Source organism: Vanessa atalanta, chromosome 15, assembly GCF_905147765.1.
Source record: "Vanessa atalanta chromosome 15, ilVanAtal1.2, whole genome shotgun sequence".
NCBI lineage: Eukaryota > Metazoa > Arthropoda > Insecta > Lepidoptera > Nymphalidae > Vanessa > Vanessa atalanta.
In genome coordinates, this window is record NC_061885.1 from 9,353,987 (window position 1) to 9,377,169 (window position 23,183).

Here is a 23,183-nt window from a genome sequence, read left to right on the forward strand (position 1 = left end):
AAACGTGATCGATTTTATTAATCGATTACACCATTCATATAGTTTTATAATTCGATACAATCGAATAATATCCATCCTTATTTCATTAAAACATTACATCACACCGAGGAAACATTTTTTTCTACCTAATAATAGATATGTCATCGAATCACCGTCTTCACTAAAGTGTGGCAGTGATATTGAAAAATTATTTTCTAATTCTATTAATTTAAACGAAAACACTAAACGATTAACTACACAATCAAAACTGACAATTATTTTCAGCGTCGCTTCATTTATAATAACCTAAAGATGGCAGTATGTCATTTCAAATTGGCGTTATATTATTGAACAATCGGGCAAGAAAAGGTAGGTCAAGGCGTAAATTGAACCTATTTACAAAAAAAAAAAAATACACTCTACACGTACATGAAAGAATTTCACACGACACAGCCGATTCGTCTAAGGAGTCGTTATATTGCATTAATGAAGGATGTCATCATAATTTACACTACTTAACGTATTTAACACCACATATGAAAAATAAACTTCTAATTACAGCTGCAATAACTATTTATACATTTTACAATATATGTCGTAGATATATGTGACGATCAGATTAAAACATTATAAGGTCGCGTAACGTCTTCTAAGCGCACTGATTTCAATTTCTAATTACATTATATTTCGCTAAATAATATATTTCGCGGCATAATTAGACAGTTATTTTTTATACGAATTATCGAATTCTCTTTTCTATATTTAAATGCATCGTTCCAAATTTGATATATTAACGTTTTTTTTTTTTTAATATACTGTTCCAATATTAAAAATAGCTCGAACAGCCGTGCTTTTAAGGTCTTTAACTATTTTATAATATAATAGGGTTGTAAGTTGATGATTCATTAAATATATTTACCCTTCGGACTCACAATCATGTTTACAATGGTCTTCGTAAATATACATCATAAGTAACTTTTCCTAGGCACTCATACACAATAGCCTCATAGGTATACGACACTGGGTTGAACAAGTGGGTACATCAGTCAGTTCCGTCAGAACACTGCGTCCAATTGATATTACCTAAGCCCTGCCGACTCTAATTTAACGTGGAACTAACGAAGAAAAGATTCAATTCGTTCAATCTTTTTATATCACTACATAACGCATATCATTAATAATATAGTTTCATTCAAATGGATATGAATGAATGATATATGTATATAATCATTCAAATTGTTTCAAAAAAAAAAAAATGCTCGTTTTTTCCAGATATATATCCGCGGTATTATAATGTCGTTCTCAATATGGTAATTGAAAGAGCATAATTTTAATACGAGAGCGTCTGCTGTGAGCGTAGTTCGCCATTAAAATGACGCTTGCATAAAGGGTAATCTTATTATAAAATTGAATACGCTAGAATATAGAATATCTTTTTGAAGAATTCATAGAATTAATTTTTTTTTTTACCATATCATTTTATATCGTATGATGACAATTTCAAGATACGTTTATAATACGTTTCTACAATTCTATATTTTTAACGACATGCGTACAATCTTCCAATATGAGATTTAACCATAGACAATATTTTTTGTTTCGTTCATTAAGGCGTTTACATACATGCGGCAAGGTTAGGTTGGGTTTAGACGAGTCGGTCTCAGCGTCAGTTGGCGTAGTGGTCGAACGAGCCGAGGTATTCCAGCGCAGCGCGGTAGCAGAATTCGTACTGGTCCTGAAACAATATTTGCATTGCTTAAAGCGGCTTGAACATCATTTTATGTCAAATTACTGAGCAAAGGAGGAATAATTTTGACAAATATAATGCATCACAGCTTCAGCAAAATATGAAGATGGTGTTTGAATAGGTTTTAAATATTATTTGAACGCACTTTATACGATTTTCATATCTCATATTTTTTGAGAAAAATTCAAGTGTGTGTTTAATACGATATTTGTTTCACATCCAAGGAATCAAATATTTTTTTAAATTATCTGTATTATTTTATCAGAAGTCTTTTATAGTATTACATGTCAATTTAAAACAAAATTCAAATAATTAATGAATTCACCAAATTAAGAAACAAATTAGAATAGTTTGATTAAATTAACATAATTAAATATGCTTTTAGTAAGACATACTTCTAATGAATCCATTAGATGAAGTTTGTCGAGTTCTGACTAACTTTATAAAGGAGCGAGTGATCGAGTTTGTAATCATATAATATCTAATTTAAATAATGTTGACTTTCCATTTCACATTTAAATGATTCCAGTTCCTATAATTTAATTATACATATTTCTATTTTATACGTAATTTGTTTTCTAGTACAACCAACGGTTTAATATTAATTTTAAACTTAAGTTTGAGTTGGTATGGACGTGTGAGGCCCAGGGAGGAGACATATGTAATTAAAAGAGTGATGAGCGCGGAGGGAGGGAGGGGGCGTTGTTGGTAAACGGGCAGGAAAAGAAGAAGAATTAATAATATTATTTAAGCGTTTGAACGCAACAGTTTTATAAGCTTCCGCAAGTGACTGTTGGTTACGCTTGCGTGTGAAGAGTTCAGGTATCAGGTAACCTGTGTGTTAATTTTATTCATTCAAAGCCATTCATGTAAATATATTCGTTCAAATACTTTTTAAAAGATATAATAAAAATCATATTACTTACTAACATTTATTTTGTCAAAATATAGTTTTTAAATCGTTTCCTATTGGCTGCATTCAAATTAAACTGGAATAATATGACTTTATTTGCCATATATACCGCCAAACAGACATAACCTAACCTAACATCGTGTTGCGGTTGTTCGAGACAGTGTAACTAGAGGCACTAGAGACATAAGATGTTGGTTCCCAAGGTTGGTGGCGTATTGGCAATTCAAGAAATGGTTACGCTTACGGCAAAAATGTCTATTGGCGGTGGTGTTTACTAACCTAATAAGGTGACCCAATATTTCGTCCATTTTTTTATATAGTACAAACCGTTCATACAAATAAACGTGTATTTTATATACAGCGAGCACAACCGCGTATTTCTTCGATAAAGTTCTATTTTTAAATATTTTATAAAATAAATTACCGAAACCCTTGCCGCGGGCAGTCTGATAAAAATTATAAACTAGTCAATGGTTAACCGGTAATAGAGTTTGTAGACACCTTCGCTATCTTTGTTCGGATCTAACAATTTATAAGGCAGCTTTACAAACGACCTTTACATTGTAAGCCAATTCCATTAAAAATAATTACTTAGTCGATACGCAGAATTTACAGCCATCGGCGTATAAAATTCCCTCGTGTAAAGTGTATTCAGACCCTTGCAAGTTAATTTAGAATTTACTTCGTTTTTTTTATTCAGGCATTATTCGTTGATTGAAAACTTAACTTGATTTATAATAAATGTGAATCGAATAATCTATTTCATTAAACGAATTAACAATTTCGACGACCTCCGTGGTCGAGTAGTGTGTACACCGGTTTTCATGGGTACGCCACTCCGAGGTCCCGGGTTCGATGTAGAAAAAGTTCATTAGATTTCTATGTTGTCTTGGGTCTGAGTGTTTGTGGTACCGTCGTTACTTCTGATTTTCCATAACACAAGTGCTTTAGCTACTTACATTGGGATCAGAGTAATGTATAAGATGTTGTCTAATATTTATAAAAAAATAATTTATATAAATTTATTGTAAATCCTCTAGATTCCTACTCAGTGTTGCTTTTAACAAAAAAAAAAAGGAATTATACATAGTTCTAATCTAATACTTTTTTTATCATATCTTGATTGTGTACTTGTCTAAATATTACGATTTATTTTTCATGCAAATTATAAAAAAAGCTTAAGTCGCAAACAACCGACATAGAAATAGGCGAAAATTAAAATTAATGCACTCAAATTCGTGCCCGTCGCTAAGCGCATTGAATTTAATTAAAAAGCGCGGTCATTTGAGGGAACTCGAAAAAATGTGGAAATAGAATGCACGAATTTTTTATGAACTCGTTTTACGGGATGCATTTTTGGAGTGGGAATACACGTTGGATGTTAAGGTTTGCGCGTAAATTAAGTTCTCTCGGCCAACAGTGTATACAAAATTCTCACTCATTATTCGTTTTTTTTTTATATTTAGATAATAATATAATTGTTAATTATATCGTTTGTTCATATTATTTTAAATAATCCAATTTGTTAACCATTCACACATATAATTATAATAATTAAAAAAATTTTTTTTTTTTGTTATGGCATATTCTAGTTATGATAGTTGTAAGGTTCTGCTCTTAGAGATTGTCAAAGTGTTGATATTAGAGTTAAAAAGTCATATGTAATCTAAACCAATATTGTTAACGCGAAAGTACCTTCACAAAATTGACATTACCTACAAAGTTATATAAGCACATATCTATTGTAAATCACTGGCTAGCAAAACATTTACATTGAATAAATCAAGTTTTATTTATGCCCCGAAATACACAAGTAGACTTGACAGAGGCGACATTATCGATTGTGTTAAATTGGAGCCTTGAATCTGCTTTATATTTAATTGCAGTTTAAGTTTCTACCACTTGGTATTAGTTCTTGCGTTGTGTAATCGTGTAGGTGTGTGTGTGTGTGCGTGCACGTTACCTCAGTTTGCACCATGGCGGGTCTCTGCGTGCGCAGCGTGCGTACGGTCTGGAACACGTCCACCACGCCCTCGTACTGCATGCGCTCCAGCACCGTCGACAGCGTTATGAACACGCCCGTGCGACCCACGCCCGCGCTGGGGACGCGACCATTTATCAGTACCATATAAACTTACGGAAAATTTACAACTTCTAATAACGTAACGTAACGTGTGATGTCAACACGAAAACACGAAAATTTCTAGAATTTTCATGTGTTACTTTTGCCGAGTTGCAAAGAAAAAAAATCGCTAGTAGTAAACTATTTCTAACTAGTGGAATCCCACGATAACGACTATTATCATAATATAATGTTCTAATTATCGTTTAATTATATTGAACAGGCGTCTGAAAATAGCCCGCTACCTGACACCCGCTAAATGACAATTTTATAGCTATACCAACTTATAATATTTGGATATGATGACTTAGCTAGGTCTTGGCCCTTTGGAGTTATTTCGGTACACGAGCTAAAAGGGAGACCCTCATGGAAAATATTCACATACAAAACTATTAAAGAATATTTTGGTCTATAATAATATCATAGAAAATACTTTTAATATTGGACAAACAACGTACAATAAACAAATAGGAATGGCAATTATATTTTAAAAATACCGGTTTTTATTTTACTCAAACTATAGCTACCATTGCCGTTTTTGTATGCAAATATTTTTTCGTACTCGGTAACCGACCTGCAATGTACAGTGATGGGCCCGTCTTGTCCGAATTGTTCTTTGGTTTTGTGCACCTGGCCGAGGAAGTCTATGAACCCTTCGCCGCTCTTGGGCACGCCTTGTTCCGGCCAGTCCGTGAACTGGAATTGACGGACCGTCCGGGACGCTCCGTCGCGAGCATCCGTTACCTGGACGAACGAAATGTAATGGTAAATCCTTTAGTTGAGTATAAAACCATAATACACTATTATGATATATATATGAATTCTATGTAAAGGCCATACTACATAAAACGTATCTTTACAGTGCCAATCGGAATTATATTTAACTTATCCATGAAATTGTAATTTACATGAAATTATTTAGACCTTTTACAGCGCAGACTGCCGTGAATTTAAAACAGATTACTAACATATGTACATATATTTGTATTTAAAAATGTATGCTGACCTTGAATTCCCTCAAGATGTACTGAGGCATGTTGTACTCGGCGATGGGGTCGACGACGAAGCATTGATAGCGAACGGAGCGATCAGAAGGCCAGTACTGGTGACATTTTTCCTAAAACCATTTATTGTGTGAAAAACGAATACCATTCTTGTTTTCATACATTCAAACAACCAGTGCAAGTTGGTATATAAAATATTTAACGAAAAAAAAACAAACAAAAGTTTCCACGAATTACTTATTTGTTTTTTTGAATTAGTCATGTTGGTAAGTAGTCACTTTCAGATGTATGAAATACTAATAATTCAAATTACAATGGAATCCTTCGCCTCAAGAGGAGGAAGAGGAAGACTTGAACTAAGCTCTTACAAAACAAGTAATATTAAATATATATATATACTCAGCTTGTAATACTTACTCTGCCCATTTCCTTCAACTTCGTAAGCATAACGATAATAGTGGAGTTGTGCTCCCAGAGCATTCGCCAGAAGTCATCAGTCGTATCCGGCAAAGGACCTTGAGTTGCAATATAGGCTGCCCTATATCTATAGCCGTCCACAAACGAAGCGTTTATATAGTCTGAGCCATCGCGTGGGGTCAAACAGACCCGAGTGGACTCGTAGGGCAAGATGTGAACCAGTCTATTCTTATGTTTATTACAAGGCAAGCTAGCAGACACGAATCGGCTCGAATCTGCCTTCATGTTGGCCAGTTTCTTGAACTCCAATTCCATACCAGTGATGTTTTCAATCGTATCGATACGCATTAGCTTTTGGATGTGAGAGTGCAAGTTGCGAGCTGGTACTTCCGTGTCGCCGCAAATAACGGCTTCGAGTAAGGCGTCATGGATGAAGATGTATTGGTCTTCGGTTTGTACCATGTAGTTGCGTTGGGCTCGTAAGCAAGTCACGTGACCGTATATGTCAACAGTGCGTTCGTGTCTTGCCCTCTCGAGCATCGAATCGATCACGATGAAGCAACCGGTACGTCCGACCCCAGCAGAGCAATGGACGACCAATGGTCCCGCGTCAGGTGGGTTAAGCGCACGTACACGACGAAGGAATTGCAAGAAGGGGGCTGGATGGTCTGGTACTCCATGATCGGGCCAAGCTGTGAATTGTAATTGTTTGATTTCCCGACGTTCTGCGCCCCCATTTCGAGTGACTTGGAAGGTTCGAATACAATAAGTAGCGAGTTCCTGAACTTCTGCGATGGTAACCGTCATCATGCCATACGATTCACTGCCTCGACTTGGCCAGTATTGGTCGCACTTTATCCTAGTTCGCTCTTCTAATTTTGTCATCATTACTATAGTGGACGTTCGAAGTTCCCAGCACATACGCCAAAAATCAGCAAACGTTTCTTGAAGCGGCCCTTGAGTTGCGACGTAGGCATTATGTTTACGATATCCATCACAATAGTTGGCGTTTATATAATCACTTCCAAGTATTCCATCAATTGGTTGCAATATGACCCGACTGTGGTCGTAGGCGATGACATTTGCGTATCGATTTTTAGGTTTATTTACTTCCATATTGGAATGATCCCATGTGAACTGTTGTCCCGGTTCTATACTTTCATATTCCTGCGAGAACTTGAGATTGTCGTTAGCTTTTAATCGATCTATATGTTCAGCGAGCTCGGATATCGGAATAGGAGGATGCGATATCATGGCCGGTGTTTGGAAATTTAAACGTCGCATTTCGACTGGGTCAGAAGGCGCGCCGAACCCTATATCAGCAGACATTAAAGGTCGCGTAACAGCCGCTTGATCTGGTGTTTTACAAGGCTGCCTTCTTCTTTTGACAATGAATAAAAGTACCAAACACAGAGAAAGCATTAATGCTGCTATTATAGGCCCGACGACCCAAAGCATACCAGCTTCCTTCCTGTTTTCTTCTATTCTGATTTCGGGATCCCCGTTAATGTCTTTAGGATCAGGTCTGCTTGGTTCTTCGCCGGGTGGAGCTTCTCGCATGTCTAATGATAAATATTCCGAGAACGGGCTGGACGTGTACAAATGTTTTTGAGGCGTGTCTACGACGGCTCTTACAAAGACTCTGTATTTTTTATTTGGGTTTAATTTTCTGTTGAGGAAACCTTCATACAATTCATCATTGCCAAGATGGAACGTGTAAAGGATATTTCTTTGTAAAAACTTAGCAGCTATGTATGGTGCGTTTTCGTCATCTGTCCGAGCGTTATTTTTAATTAAATCTTCTGTTAAAAACTGATCAGGATTTTTATGATTGTGTGTCTTGTCATCGGGTACTACAACTAGATAATAATGTGAAATAGGTCCGTATTCTTCTGACGCTTGAGGTAGAATTACGAGTATTTCATTTTCAATAACACCATAAAAGTCCGGCTTTACCATGGGTTTTGGTGCGGCCATTTGAGTAGTTACAAATATTGTGGTAGGTGGTCTATAGGAATTATCATTAGGTATGGCACTTATGTTAACATTATATGTAGTGAACGGAGATAAGTCGTTTATAGAGTATGACGTTCTGTCATGTTTAACTATTATTTCTCTTTTTGGAATTTCTTGCGTTTGCGTCATTCCAAGCGAATCAACGAATTCTTTAATAGCATTGTACGATATCTTATAACTAACCGGGTTTAAGCGTAACGGGGGGGACCATGACAGAGTCATGGAATGGGTGGATACATCTTGAGCTCTAAGATGTAAAGGCACTTCTTCGGGCTTCACTTTAACTGTAACCTTTTCCGATAACCGTCCTAGACCGTCAGCAGTTTTCGCTGCTACAGCAATTGCGTATTCTGCAAATTTGTCTAAATTTTCTAAGTTTGCAGAATGTGTAACATGAACATTTATATGCTGCCATTCATCTAAATCCTCTACAGGCGTCATAGTGTAAAATATAACATAACCTATTATTTTCTTCCTTGAAGGAACTGGCTCCCACCATACTTCTACGCCAGATTCCGACGTTGCCACAGCTTTGACTGACATGGGCGCTCTACCGATATCCCTTTCAGTATGAGCCGTAACATCTTTGCTATATGGGCCTGCACCTTGATCAGTGTAAGCCCTAACTTTGAACACATAATGAGCATCTTCTTCTAGACTCGTGAACACGACTTTTGTTGACTCAGTCGTTTTTTCAACCATGGATGATTGATCGCCTCTCTTATAAAATTGAATGTCATATTTTTTTATCTGACCACTTCGGTCGGCTCTTACTGGTGGTTCCCAGGTGACGCTTATAACGTCCGGCGTTTGGAAGTGATATGTTACATTCGTGGGCGGTCCCTTTGGTGCACCTTCTGGAGTGAGCCAGTACTTGATTGTTTCTTGGCCAATTCCAATTTGATTCCTTCCAGCTACTCTAAGTTCATACTGCACTCCTCTTTCTAAATCGTTTATTCTATGCGAGGTAACTTTGGTTCCAGAAAAATTTACTTCTTCGAGTGGTTGATCTTTAATACCATATCTAAACCTATAGCCCAACAAGTCTCCATAGGTTTGAGTGGGTTTAGCCCATTCTATTTCAATAGAAACTATGGGGTCCTGCTTCAGTACCCTGGAACAAAACAAACCATTTAAAATATCCCGTAATGAATAAGTACATTAAATAATCATAAAAGATGAATTAAAACTGAGATGTCAAATTACATGTATTTGATATATTTTTATGTACGATGACTTACTTTAAGTTAACCGTTGGCCTGTTTGGCACTCCACCGGGAGTTTTAACTGATACCGGAGCACTTCTATCACCGTCACCCTTTCTAGTCAGAGCCGCTACTTGCACGCTGTATCGAGTGTCCGGTTGTAGTCCGGATACGTTCAACTCCAGGGTCGTGTCGTCCATCACGTTGAAGCGCATCGGATCATTGAGAAGGCCTTTACCCTAATAAAAAAAATACTATATTAAGAATACCATTTACATAGAATAATATACTCTTATTAGAATAAAAAAATATATATAACAATTTTATGTTGTATATAGTCGTAATATATTAATATATGTTGTTATATGGAAGGCCTGTACTAATATAGAAATTCTTAATAATGAGCAATATGATTAATTATACTATGCTGATTATTGTAATTTTCTTGTATTATATAAATAAAATCGCGATTCGTATCTTGTCTTTGTGTCTCCGAATCACACGAGTGTAAATACTGACAACTTCCAAACTCTTGTTCAGAAAAACATAATGGCGCGAACCGGGTTTCAAAACCTTATAATGTCGGAACCTGTAGTCTCATAAAGCTAGCCAGTTTTTTTTATGCAGCGGCGTTCTAGTTACTAGATCATCACGAGATTCAGATAATTTAGTTAAAAATCTATCTGTATGTTCCTTTTTTGTATTATATCAATAAAATCGATTTGATAACCGTAATAATTAGAATACCATTGTGTGTGTGAAAAATATAATGAGAGATGAGTATTTTTTACGAAAGTTAAAAAAACTCATACACGAATAAAAAACTCATATAACGTATTTTAGTAAAAACAAATAGATATATCACAGATATTTTATTTTCACTAAACTCCGAAATGTAATTTGCTTTAAGCCCAGTAACCCGGAAGAAGGCGATAAAATAGTATTAAAAGAATGATTAATTAAATATATAAACTTTAAATACTACTTCTATGGTCCAACGTAGAGAGCGTCTGGGTCTTACCGGATTTATTTAGAAACTAGTTAAGCACTAAATATGAAATATATGGAATTATTTTGTTACAAATTTGAATATTTATCTCTTGTTTATGATGGAAAATTTACAGAAATTTTACAGTCTCAGTAAATCAATTTTAACCTGCGATAGTGATTCTTACCTCTTCTCTAACTTCTTGCACGTGAACATGGTAACCTCTTATGATACCATTTTTCTCTTTTTCTGGAGGCGGCTTCCACGTCACATGGATAGATGTCGAGTTGATCGCGGTCACTTTAACATCTTGAGGCTCTCCGGGCACTGTGAGCATACGAGGAACATGTTAGAAAATTTTGAGCCGTACATTTCTGTATTTAGACCTAAATGCCCTATCAGCATCTAAGGGAGCGTGCTAGAAAACTACCTTAAGCTTAACGTTTAAAGGGCTAAATTGGAATAAAGCTTCGTAGGCTTATCGATAAGCATTGCGAAATTTTATCAGTAAAAAAAGGGTTCAGGATGTGCGGTCGGTAGTCCCCGTCGGTCATGCTGATAGAGTATTTCGGTCGCGACGCATTCCGCCGCTCAGCATCTCGATCGGGCATTTGAATACCAACACACACAGATTAAATTAAATTTAACGCCCTTTCACATCATCAAAACCAATTAAAATCAATTACCTTCCAATCCACATTGTTAGATCAACTAAAATCGTCAAGCTTTACAAAGAATTAACATTTAGTAAGTCATCTATAAAGATTGTTATCAGAGGCAGCATTACTATTCTAAACAGTAAATCTTAACACATTCTGCAAGGGATCACAGGTTTCAAGTAAGACTCAGTGCCACGTTTATAGGTAGGGAACACACCAAATCTTAGTTATCAGAAAAAAGACACAACAACATGCGTCTTCGAAATCGCCGCTTGCAGATTGTTTTAAACAGGTTTATAGATAATTGTGCTAGGAAGAACAAACTACACAAAGCTTAGGCACAAGCACAAACGCACGTAAATACAAGCACTATAGTAATTTATACTCACTCTTTATAGCTGTACGGGTTACCAGCGGCCCATACAAAGTCAGTGACGAGAGAAAAAAGAGAAAAACGCATTCAAATACATTTAAGACAAATTGTGCGAACATTGCAGGGCGAACGGAACTACTAAGTGAGAGATTACGAGTAGAACGCTTGTCGGCAAATAGGGGATACTCTTATTTCACTTCCTCGTGTATTTTGAGCTCTTTAGGAGGCGCATTTGGGTTAAGCCGCTTGGGACGTCGGTGCCGGTCTATGCTCGCGTGCATCGCCTTTTTCTGCTCACATGTACATGACACGACTGGGAATATAAATTTATTTCTCGCATGGGGCGTAAATTTTCTCATACATACGTTGCGTCAGTAGAGACGAAGCTTATGGTATAAAAATAATCAACGTTTTCGGTTTTTGTGAGCAGTAGAAGACAAGGCACGTTAGAGGCCGCTTTATGTCCCTTGACGTAGGCGGTTCACTCACACGCACATGTATTGATTAGGGCGACGGCGCCGGTCTATGTGTGTGTGCTTCATCTGTGTTGTCTTGTTTTCTTTGAGCGCCACCTGCTGCTGTGTGTGTGGTCCATTGTACCTTGTGTTGCTATCCACAGTGATGTTTTGTGAAGGTGTCTGTGTCATTGTCCGTTGCTGTATATCTTCGAAAACTGTTCAGTATAAAATTAGATATATATATTTATATGATCTGTGGCCGAACTGTCGCGTAGCGTCCCTTCGATTCTGTTCTTTCCTCGTCAACGGCATTAGCGTACGTTAGGCGTAGTATTCTGTATGTCACAATATATTCTAGTGTGCATGCACGACGATAGTTTGATAGAGTATACAGAAGATAGAGGAAAAGAGAAACGTCTACTGGCGAGAAGTTGTAGCTTTACAGTAAGTCAGATAGATAGAGATAGAGGGAAAGAAGTAGAAATAGCGCGTATTCTAGACCGAGCTGAGCAGTTGGGGAATATAGGTGCAGAGCATAGCGGATCTGATCCCTTGGATTCTTTTTGGGTGTGACCAAGTAATGAGAGAGTATCCTCAGGATCATTGTAAGTTTCATCCGCTGCTTTTACGCTAAGAGTATAGTCAGAGAGTATTGAGTAGAGAATAGTTGTGAGTAGTATAGCATGCGCGCGTGTCGTGTAGGACGGTATTGGTATTCAAATGCGGCGCTCGGGCCGTGGTGCGTGTCGGGCTGAATGACCGCGGACCCACTCAGAAACGTGAGCCGATTCGTAACTTTGCGATGCAAAGGCCTTAAGATTCACGGAGACGGAAACGAGGAATTATGCAAAATGGTAAATTAAAACTTGATCAACCGTTTGAATTGCATGAGATCACTTTGGACCGTTCCCATGTAAACTAGCGGTCGTTCGTAAATGCCATCTGAATTTCGATGCTCCGTCGCACCGGCTTGTGCATCGCAACACTGGTTCATGGGTCTCAGTAGGTCGACCAGTCATAGCATGTTATGCCACGCACTCGCTCTCTCACCTTGTGTCGTCGCTAGTGGTGCTGAGTGCTCCTAAAAGTGCCATTCTTGCTTCACACAATTTAATATATACATATGTATAATTGAGAACATGTGTAAATGTGTTCCGCAAGACAAACCTATCGGGTGCCCAGTGAAATCAACTGAACGAAAAATGGTGCTGTGTCGTTAAAGAAAGCATGCAAAATTGTGTATATTGCTAAATACTTAACAACTGTGCGTCAAAATCAATATATAACGGTGCCGTCGACACTATACCAGGTGCAATATAACTTTGCATTTCAGTGAGTGCCATCTTTAGCGAAATAATAACGAGTCAATGAGACGCGTCATCGAATGAAAATCATTACATGTGACAAGTGAGTGTAAATATCAACTCTATGCCGCTTTTGATAGCGACTAATATACAGTGATATCGAATGACAAAATAATAATAATAATACAGTTAAATTCATCGGCAAGCATATTAAAACTTGGTTACGAGATTTAACCTCCTTGATTAGAATCCTGCTATATGCTCATAGAAAAGGAACAAAAGAAAAGAATGATATTAGTAAACTTGGTAGTAAAATCTATTTCGAGAATCAGATACGAAGTTAATTATTTGCGGAATTGTAATTTATTAAAAGGGTCCCACCAACAATTTAGAATGAACAAACATTTGCATATCAAGATTATTACGACGGGAACGGAAATAATTTGCGACTATTCTGAGATGCGAAATTTGCTTACAATTATTTACGTAAATTCATTTAACACGCGAAATTATATCCGTTCTGTCGTTCCTGATTAAATCATTGCTACAAAATCATCCATAATTATGAGTGCAATTTTCATCTTTCCACATTAAATATTTTTCAATATGAATGATTTTGTTGAATTTATTATACCACCCTCCATAGCGATCCGGAGCTTTAACACAACAATTGTTTTATTAAAATGAGGAATATTATCATGGTTGATTATTATCAGAGTAGAAATGAAATGTCAGCGGTTCCAATTCACATTTACTGTTATATGTAATATTTCGTTCTTGTATGTTTCTCTTTTAGCTTTTTGCCCAAAACTGAACCTCTCACATTCCACCACAGTATGTTAGGTATAATATATTTTCATCATTAGTAGAATTTCCAATGAATGTTTTAGCTCAATTTCATGTTGAAACTCATTGTAAAGGATTTTTTCTGTATAGAATATTTTAATTTTTTTAATAGATTTTTTTTTATCTTTAAACAATGTAGTTAAAACATAAAATTGAGCGTATTAGTTAAATGAATAGTGTTGTATCGAAACGTACCGTCTTCGTGTGTGCGGACGGTGACCGGGTACGAAGCTGGCCCGTCTCCAACGCTGGTGCCCGCCAGCACCCATATGCGGTACTCCGTCCAGCGACGCAACTCGTCCAGTACGAAGCTTGTCTGGTTCAGTTTCACCACAGTCGCCTCCGAATCACCCCTCCCGGATTCCACGCATAGAAGTTTGTAGTAGGCGATCCGTCCATTCGCCTGCTCGGCAGGCGGGGGCTGCCATGACACCCGAATGGCGGTAGGAGATACAGCCACGGCGGTCACATTCATCGGGGGTGCTCCGGGAACTAAACAAGCTCAATTCGTAAGGGGGGGAACATTCCAAGACCTGAGCACCTGTGAAGTATGACGTCGCGCTTCCCGGCGACCCTAACCGAACCCGATGCAATCACTGAATGCCATTTGTTAAACCAAAAAAAAAATTAAAAAAAATGAAATGTGCCCAGAAATTATAATGAATAAAAACGACGCGAATCGTCAAAATAAAGTCGAGCATGCACAAATTTGTGTGGTGTGAGTGTAGGATCCGCTCGCCCATACATCTCTATGAGTCATCCGTCACACTTTCTCCTGTCGGAAGAAAATTGTGATCATTATGTTCTATTACGGCACGAACAGCATTACAAGCGCGTCTTTTTAGAATCAAAGTGTCCGTTCAAACAATCGAATAGCGCGATTAATAAAGTAACGTTCGATGTTGTTCGTGTCGTGGCAGTTGTATAAAAAAATAATAAAAACAAAATGTCACTCGAGGCGGTGCCTCGTCGGATATAAAATACGAACAACATAAAGCTACTAGAGTTACGAGTACAGTGTACGCATTCGACGTAATTTTTATAAACATTCAAGCCGATCGAGTGGTACGCCGATGCGTACACGTTACCCCATTCGACGAATTTACAAATACAAAACACATATTATCGTGATATAAAACTTGGTGCTTGTGCTGTATATTACTGGCAGCGTGCCGGGCAGGTGCTTTTATGTGAAATATTACATTACGAATTACCTGAAAAACTCACACATTACTTTCTCTCATATTCAAATCGCGTCGAGCGGGAGGAGGCTTCACTGTTTGCGAATATCCCTCTAAGGTTACCAAATTCAATTTCAAACATTGAAATTCCACTCGAACCAATAATGGCCGGAACGAACGGAGGGAGGAGAATACGGTCCATTATATTTGAAACACAATAAGGCCCCTCCCCGCGTGAGCGCGCCGCTCGCGGCTTACGTACCGTACTGCTTGGTGCGCACGGCGATGGGCGGCGTGGTGGCGCCCTCGCCGCGCTGCGAGCGCGCCGCCAGCCAGATGTAGTACAGCGTGTTGGGGTACAGCCCGTTCAGCGTGTACGTCTCCGTTATCGGGATCCGTCTGGGCGCGGCACCCCCACACAAATATTATTTAATCACTTCGAATGGAAACTATTATGAAATACTAGTAACAGGTTGGTCACGCATTGGCGATATAAGGAATGGTTAATATTTTTTACAGCGTCATGTCTATGGGCGGTGGTGATTCCTTACCATAAGTTGGCCTATATGCTCGTTCGCCAAAAAAAAATTGTGATTGGATGGTTCCTTGGTAGAGTAGTGGATCCTTTTTAACCTACCACTTATGGTAAGCGGTAAGTTGTTATCATTCACAAAAGTGGTGCTTCATATTAAAATGTTCTATTTCTTAGTAAAGTAAAAACAGAAACCTAATCAAATGTGCGTATTCCGACTTACTTCCTGTGGTGTTCCTTAGCATAAGTATCGTTCCAGTATAGCTCATAGGAAACAATATTGTCTCCAGCATGAGCTGGCCTTCTCCACGAGAGAGTCACTGAAGTTTCTCCCGCTTCGACTGCTACGAGGTTTGAAGGTTGAGAGGGTACACCTGAGTATGACATACATTTGTAAACTGACTGTGCTATTTCAAAGAAATATCAACTAATAACGGCTGCTGCAGTTTTCATCCTCGCTCCTCGGAATTGTTCTCGTTCTTAGTTGAAGAGGAAATTAGAGATACCTCGAAAGTAGACTATTCTTGTCATTGCTTCTATTCAGTGGGAAAAATATTTTACAATAAACCGGAGTTACGCTATACTATGAAACAATAAAGTGAAAATAATGCCTCTGTAACCTACATTTTTCCGCATAAATGTCTATTTTAATTAAAATATTTTATCAATTAAACGCTCTGTAGATTCGACTATATTATTGGCATAATTAACTGCTAACTAATTTTACTAGTCTTACGCAAATTGATCACCAATAAATTTTAAAGGAATAATACAGCTTGTGATGTAAAAAATGCTAAATCAATAAGCTAATACCTAAAATTTTAATTTTAGCAGATTTTTTTGATGTGGTTATATTTTTTCACTTCTTATCGTAACTGTGCACAAATATTTTTAGCTTTATAGTGCACACTGTAGTCTCCTTCAATTGAAGGAACACAGCTTGACACCTACATTGATTAATGTTAAGATTGTGTATTTAGTGTAGACATACTAAAAACTTTGGAAACATGGAATGTTATAAATCTATTAATTTGACGACTTCTTTGGTCGAGTAGTGTGTACACCGGTTTTCATGGGTACGCCACTCCGAGGCCCCGAGTCGATGTAGAAAAAGTTCATGGGTTTTCTATGTTGTCTCGGGTCTGGGTGATTGTAGTACCGTCGTTACTTCTGATTATCCGTAACACAAGTGCTTTAGCTACTTACATTGGGATCAGAGTAATGTATTAGTGATGTTGTCCAATATTTATTTTATATTTATTATTATTTATTAATATTCTAAAATTAAACGTCGACTAGCATCATCAGTGCCCAGTGTTTCAATTTCAAGTACGATACGTACCTTGTTGGGTTTTAACTTGTACGGGAGCGGATATTGGTCCGGGACCAACGGACGTGAAGGCTTGCACGCGTATTGTGTACACCGTGTGAGGGGTCAGCTCGCTGATTGTTGTCAGGTGATTATTGTCCATCTGTATCGAGATTGAAATCACTGGTATGGTAACGGCTTTGTATGCGTGACGTTATTAATACACCATTTACGGAAATTTACTGTGGAAACATGTTCGAAACCAATTATTTCATAATTTGCAAGAAATTCTGTTTGTAATTAAAAAGCTATTAAAAAATCTTATCGAATTATGTCAGTTTAATAGATTATTATAGAAGAAGAATTAAATATCAAAGAAGAGAATTTAGAAGACAGTCACGAGACTATTCAGTATAGCATTTCGAACTGATGTTTAGACTAAATCTGAAAGAAACACAAAACACTGCTTCGTGACTCACACGTTCAAATTCAAATTTCTAACGCAGTAGCGATGGCATCGCATTGATCATTTAAAAATACCGGATTATTATCTTTTTCAATATAATTTTATTATGGTGAAACGACATTTGGATTTTTGCCTTGCTCAAATAAAGGATAATTTTCAGATCAAAACAATCAACTTCTGTCGCTTCAGTTCTTCGGTTGCTTTTGTATTTAAATACATATATATCTACATCATCATTGATATTATAATTACATAAAATGTTATTCTTGTATTCTCTTAAAACTATTTATTGAGAGCCGTGGACTTCGGCCTGCGGAGTAACGTTACTAACTAAAACCCCTTCCAACTCACCATTTGGGAATGCCAAGATTGCAAAAGCTGAGACGGATCTGAAGTATAGTAAATTTTGTACCCCTGGAAAAAATACAAATATTTTAATTCCAAAATGTAGGCAAAATGTTGGATTACAGTGAGACATATCACTTTTACGATTTTAATCAAAATTTCGATTTCATACGTACCTATCGAAATTGTTTACTTTCAAGATTTTAATGCTACTACCACATAATTGCTTAGAATAACAAATACGGTTGATTCCATGGGAATCATATGGGAAGACGTTGGAAACAAAATTTACTGACAATAAAATTTGAAAGTTTAAGAGTAGCTTGTTAATAAGACGTCATACCGTCACTTGACCGTTGGGTGTCTCCGGTTCGTCCCACTGAATCACCATGGTGCTCGAACTCAGAGGTCGAACTTGAACATTTTTCGGCGCTGAGCCAGGTTCTGAAAGGAAATTTTAAAATATATCCTTTTTCCAAGTATAAATTATTTATCTACTGAACAAGCTAAAGTTCACCGAGTGTATCCTTTCTTCAGTCGAAATTCAAAATTATTGTACGAAATACAAATTGATCGTACAATTAAGTTCGTACTTTGTCTTCAGACGATGAAAAAATTAAATAAGAAAACCTGCATGTCTCGTGAAAATATCAGGATTAGAAATTAACGCTATGGGCTAATGCAACAACGTGGATTAAGTCTTTGCTTTCATTGTTATTACAGGACACTTTTATAAAGAAAAGAGGCATTAATAGAACGCTTGTATTATTCTTAAGAGCTCTTAGAAATGTGAAATCACTATGACAATTGACTATTAACGAGGTTTATATAAACGGCACCAATTTACTCATACAATAGAAGAATAAAGGCATATTTTCTTCGAGATAGATCGAATAAAGGCATATTTAAGATACGATCACGGTCTAGCCTTCACGCCGTTTGATGCTAAAGGATAACGAATTTAGTAAAATTCGACAACTTAAGATCAATGAATCATCATCTTGTTTGAAGTTGTTTTAATTCAAATAATTAGGAACTCAAACGATATCCTGCCAAAATATGGCAGCTCTACAAGTTGACGACCTCTTTGAACATATTCAGTATCCATATATAATGCCGTTACGAAATCATAGCCATATTTACTTTAAGTTTGCTTTCACGAGCAATTTAGTCATTTTACGAGATTAAATTAAATATACTACCGATATGAACCAGCTACATAGTCGATATAATAAATAAATCTTTTAAAACAATTTAAAATGTCATTCATTGTTGACTAATAACACGAAAACAAATAAGCAACAACAATTCTATCCTCATAATTGAAAAGGGCGAGCAAAAATGAAATACATTGCCCTCGTCGTCCAATATTTGATTCGGAATTTAAAAGGCCGTTGTAATAATCATAATAATTCTCAAACAGCGCAATATCGAATTAAGTCAGGTCCGTTTCGTCTCAATTAAGTACTTTCACAAACGGAACACGATAACAACGAGAAATGGCACAATAACAGAACACGATGAATTCCCTTAAAAGTATTTGTAATCGCGTCCCGTTACGAGAGAGCGGGTACATCACTCAATGAGAGATCTCGTCCGATGTTTATAATACTCAGTAAGAACGAAACAATAAAAGTTGGAAAGCGGTGTAATATTAAAACGCAATAATCTCGTTGAGACCTGAACTCGGGTCGCCGGCTCAAAACTTTCTTTTATTAGAAACGAAAAGAGAATTTCACAAGAGAAAAAAAGCAGTGGCACACAATTTTATTCGCCTGTAGCGACGTTTTCATTACCATCTCATCAGGCGCCATTTTTATTGTCTGCCCTGTGACACCGCGCGTAATTTAAGGCGGGACAAGTCAAATTTAATATTTTATGCCAGTAAATTAGACGTGATAGCTTCTAGGAAAAGAAACGGGAACATTGTAATGCATAATAGAAGGTAAGATAATGTAATAATATTAAAATCTGTTTGAGAGATTAGTTAACTGGATACAATATTGGCTTAATACATCAAGAAATTAATACAGGAATTGTTGAAAAAAACAGTCAACACAAAGAAAATCTACTTCGATACAAAGTTTTAAATATGTAAGAACAGTGAAAAGTATACAAAAGATACAAAATATTCGGCTTGTTCTAACAATATTTTATGTAATAGATCGTAAAAGGGACGTTCTGAATATTTAAGCGTATATTTGGACTAGGCATCGTCCTGGTCATCGCATCAAATTTGTTAATGGATTCAGTAAATCTAGTCTCCTTAGTCATGTTACGGTAGGAATTATGTAAATCTCAAGTTTGGTAAGTACACTCATTGCTCCTAGAACCATTAAGAATATTATGTTTGACTAGCGATCACATAATAAAATTTGCTTGCTTTTGGTTCAAAAAGAATTTCTTCCTTTCGAATCTTCAAACACGTTAAATAAACTATTTGTATAAAAAATACTTTAATATTATAATCATACAATCTTTTATCATATATTTACTTACTGGCACCTCCATAAAGGGAATCCACTGGAAGGAAAAAACATACTATTAGTTAAACGAAGAGTGAAAACGATGTAAAACATTTATCACACGGTGCTTTAGCAGAAACGGGTAGAGTCGTGAACCATCTATAGGTATCAAGTAATAAATAACACAAAGGAATGGTGCATGAAGAGAAAAATAAAAACGCACACTACGACTAAATTCTAACAAAAAAAAAAATATACAAAAATTGTGCAAACGAAACAAATAAACAAATCTCAATAAAAAACCATTCAAAAGCGAACTTACACGAAGCGGCGGCGATTGTTCGTTACGTCGCGTTAATGCGTTCGCATGAAAAGACGATCAAAATAACCTTAAAACTGAGGAACCAGCGCAAGAAAACAAAACCTATTTACCGAATTCAAAGCAATCAAAACAATTACTCATGTGTACGAAATCGTAAGCGATAATAGAATCAAATCGAAACAAGCAAATGATAGATGTTACGATGTAATGATATATAAAAAGATTTCATTTTAATGATTTCATAAAATAAGAAAGAATATATTTTAGATAAAAATTGAATTTTAAAAACTTATTTAAAATTATATATAACCTTGATATCTGTGATGTTTTCCATTTAGGAAATGATAAAATACGTCATTAATGATAATATATCAAATAATTAAAGCATGCTTTAATATTAAACATTACTCTACATACCAGTTTCTCCTGTAGTAAAAACCCTTGGTGCCGATGGCGGTCCTCTACCGATGTTATTTACAGCAATCACGTACATTTCATACTCAGTATACGGAGACAGATTTGTAACTGAATAGTATTGCGTGATGACACCTGATATTTCACTAAATGCCTGAAGGAACGGAATGGGAATACAAAATGTAAATGTACAATGTATTGTTAAAACCTACGAAGTTGTTTCAATCCTTAAATATTGAATTTAGGACTCAAGTTTTAAATTTTTTTAAAATTGTATCCAAACTTTATCCTTAATTTTAACAAATACTAGTTACACCGATGATGTAACTAGTATTACTTAAGACTAAATATCAAAACTTACTTTAAGAGTAAATATCAAAACAAATATTTCTTTTCTGGTTACGTACCTGATTAGCGTATTTAGGTTTGTACTGGATGACGTAATATTGGGGTTCTTCAGGGCCGCTGTAGGTCCACGCTAATCGAACGGTTGTCGCCGTTATTTCTGACGCTCGAACTTCAGTTGGTGGTCCAGGCAATGCTAAATAGATAAGGTTTATATATAATCATTCTATATAAGCTTCTAGTGTATGGTAAAGAATTTCATACAAAATTCACTAATCAGTACAATTTTAAACTTATTTAATGACTATTTGTCATTACAAAGTCTTTAATAATTGATGTCTCTTTAATCCCGGTCTGTTTTGGTTCAATTTAAGTAGTTCAGTTGTTCGTAATCCAAAATATACCCGAAAATATGTACCGGAGCCAAAGTTGTTCTAAACTTCGAACGAGCGGCCCAAAGGCTAAATATTTCAAAATCTAGCCCTTAATCCCCTTCGAGTAGTATCGAGAAAATGGGCCGAGTAACAATAATTAATCATTAATCAAGCCGACATTCGTTTGTCTCCTGGGCTTCGCGCAACTTTGGAGCCCTTTCAATTATGAATTATAACACTAACTCATAATGGATGTCTGCGTCTTACTGCAATTTACCAAATTGATTTTCACAAATCCTAAATGCGCATGTCTCTTCGTATGACCAATAGTAATTACGTGTCTCTTAATCAAATCAGTTATTTATCTTATTTTCATACTAAGTATTATAATTGTATATTTTTAAGATTTTTTTTTTTATGATATCAGTAGGCGGACGAGCAAATAGGTCACCTGATGGTAAGTGGTCACTATCGCTCATAGACAATGGCGCTGTAAGAAATATTAACCATTCCTTACATCACCAATGCGCCACCAACCCCGGGAACTAAGATGTTACGTCCCTTGTGTGTAGTTACACTGGCTCACTCACTCTTCAAACCGGAACACAACAATACTGAGTACTGCTGTTTGGCGGTAGAATATCTAATGAGTGGGTGGTATCTACCCAGACGGGCTTGCACAAAGCCCACCAAGTAATAAGATAACAATTGAAGACTTAAGCGGTTATATTTGTTATTGTTAATATAAGAAATTTCGACGTCTCTTTAAGTTTCCTCGACACTATTATTAACAGCCCATAACAGTCTCGTTGATTAATAATGACCTTTTCTACTTTTGAGCGAAGTGTTTCAACAGACTAACCTATTATGGCTAAACAGATATTAAAATTTTATAAAACACATTGCTGACCTCGATTTATATTATATTCAATATTTATGGGTACTCCCTTGTGACCACTTACCATCAGGTGGTCGATTTGCCCATACCTATGTCATAAAATAAATAGACATTACACTATTTTTATTTAGTTAATATAGAACGTTTCGAGTCATTATACGAGTTATACTTACTACTCTGACGACATGACTTTGAATAAGGGCGTGTGTTCACGACAAATTGATTTGAGCACGTGACGTTGCGTCGTCCGATTTTTATAACGATTTACCGACTTGTACAATCGTAGTAAAGCGTAGCAAAAAGTTTAAATTAAAAAAAAAAAAAACTCATTAATTTACAAGGATGCATACTCTTAAGCCTTTGTTTTAAATTTCTTATCAGACCGAGCATTTACTGCGATTTAAATAATAAAATCAACGATCTATCCTCTTTTGCGTCGGCCCGAGTCTTACGCCTAAAGTTATTATCATAAATTAGCATCATTTATTCTTAGAAATTATG

The 23,183-nt window shown here is 36.4% G+C and overlaps 1 protein-coding gene across 5 annotated transcripts in view; it reads right to left on the reverse strand.

Annotated features, from left to right (window-relative positions):
* Positions 1–789: 789 nt before the first annotated feature.
* LOC125069611 (tyrosine-protein phosphatase Lar) overlaps positions 790–23,183 on the reverse strand; it is a 368,834-nt gene continuing 346,440 nt past the window's right edge. Inside the window, exons 10-26 of one of the 5 annotated variants that reach the window (XM_047679168.1) lie at positions 21,473–21,606; positions 21,069–21,219; positions 20,364–20,387; positions 18,208–18,308; positions 17,871–17,933; positions 17,087–17,216; positions 15,968–16,118; positions 15,475–15,611; positions 14,227–14,523; positions 11,440–11,448; positions 10,579–10,718; positions 9,440–9,642; positions 6,183–9,312; positions 5,768–5,878; positions 5,336–5,505; positions 4,603–4,738; positions 790–1,714 (exon numbers count right to left, since the gene is read on the reverse strand). In XM_047679168.1, the coding sequence (XP_047535124.1) occupies positions 1,646–1,714; positions 4,603–4,738; positions 5,336–5,505; positions 5,768–5,878; positions 6,183–9,312; positions 9,440–9,642; positions 10,579–10,718; positions 11,440–11,448; positions 14,227–14,523; positions 15,475–15,611; positions 15,968–16,118; positions 17,087–17,216; positions 17,871–17,933; positions 18,208–18,308; positions 20,364–20,387; positions 21,069–21,219; positions 21,473–21,606 (5,156 nt within the window). In that variant the 3' untranslated portion in view covers positions 790–1,645. The remainder of the gene's footprint in view (positions 1,715–4,602; positions 4,739–5,335; positions 5,506–5,767; positions 5,879–6,182; positions 9,313–9,439; positions 9,643–10,578; positions 10,719–11,439; positions 11,449–14,226; positions 14,524–15,474; positions 15,612–15,967; positions 16,119–17,086; positions 17,217–17,870; positions 17,934–18,207; positions 18,309–20,363; positions 20,388–21,068; positions 21,220–21,472; positions 21,607–23,183) is intronic. The other 4 variants (XM_047679169.1, XM_047679170.1, XM_047679171.1 and 1 more) reach the window with 4 other exon arrangements.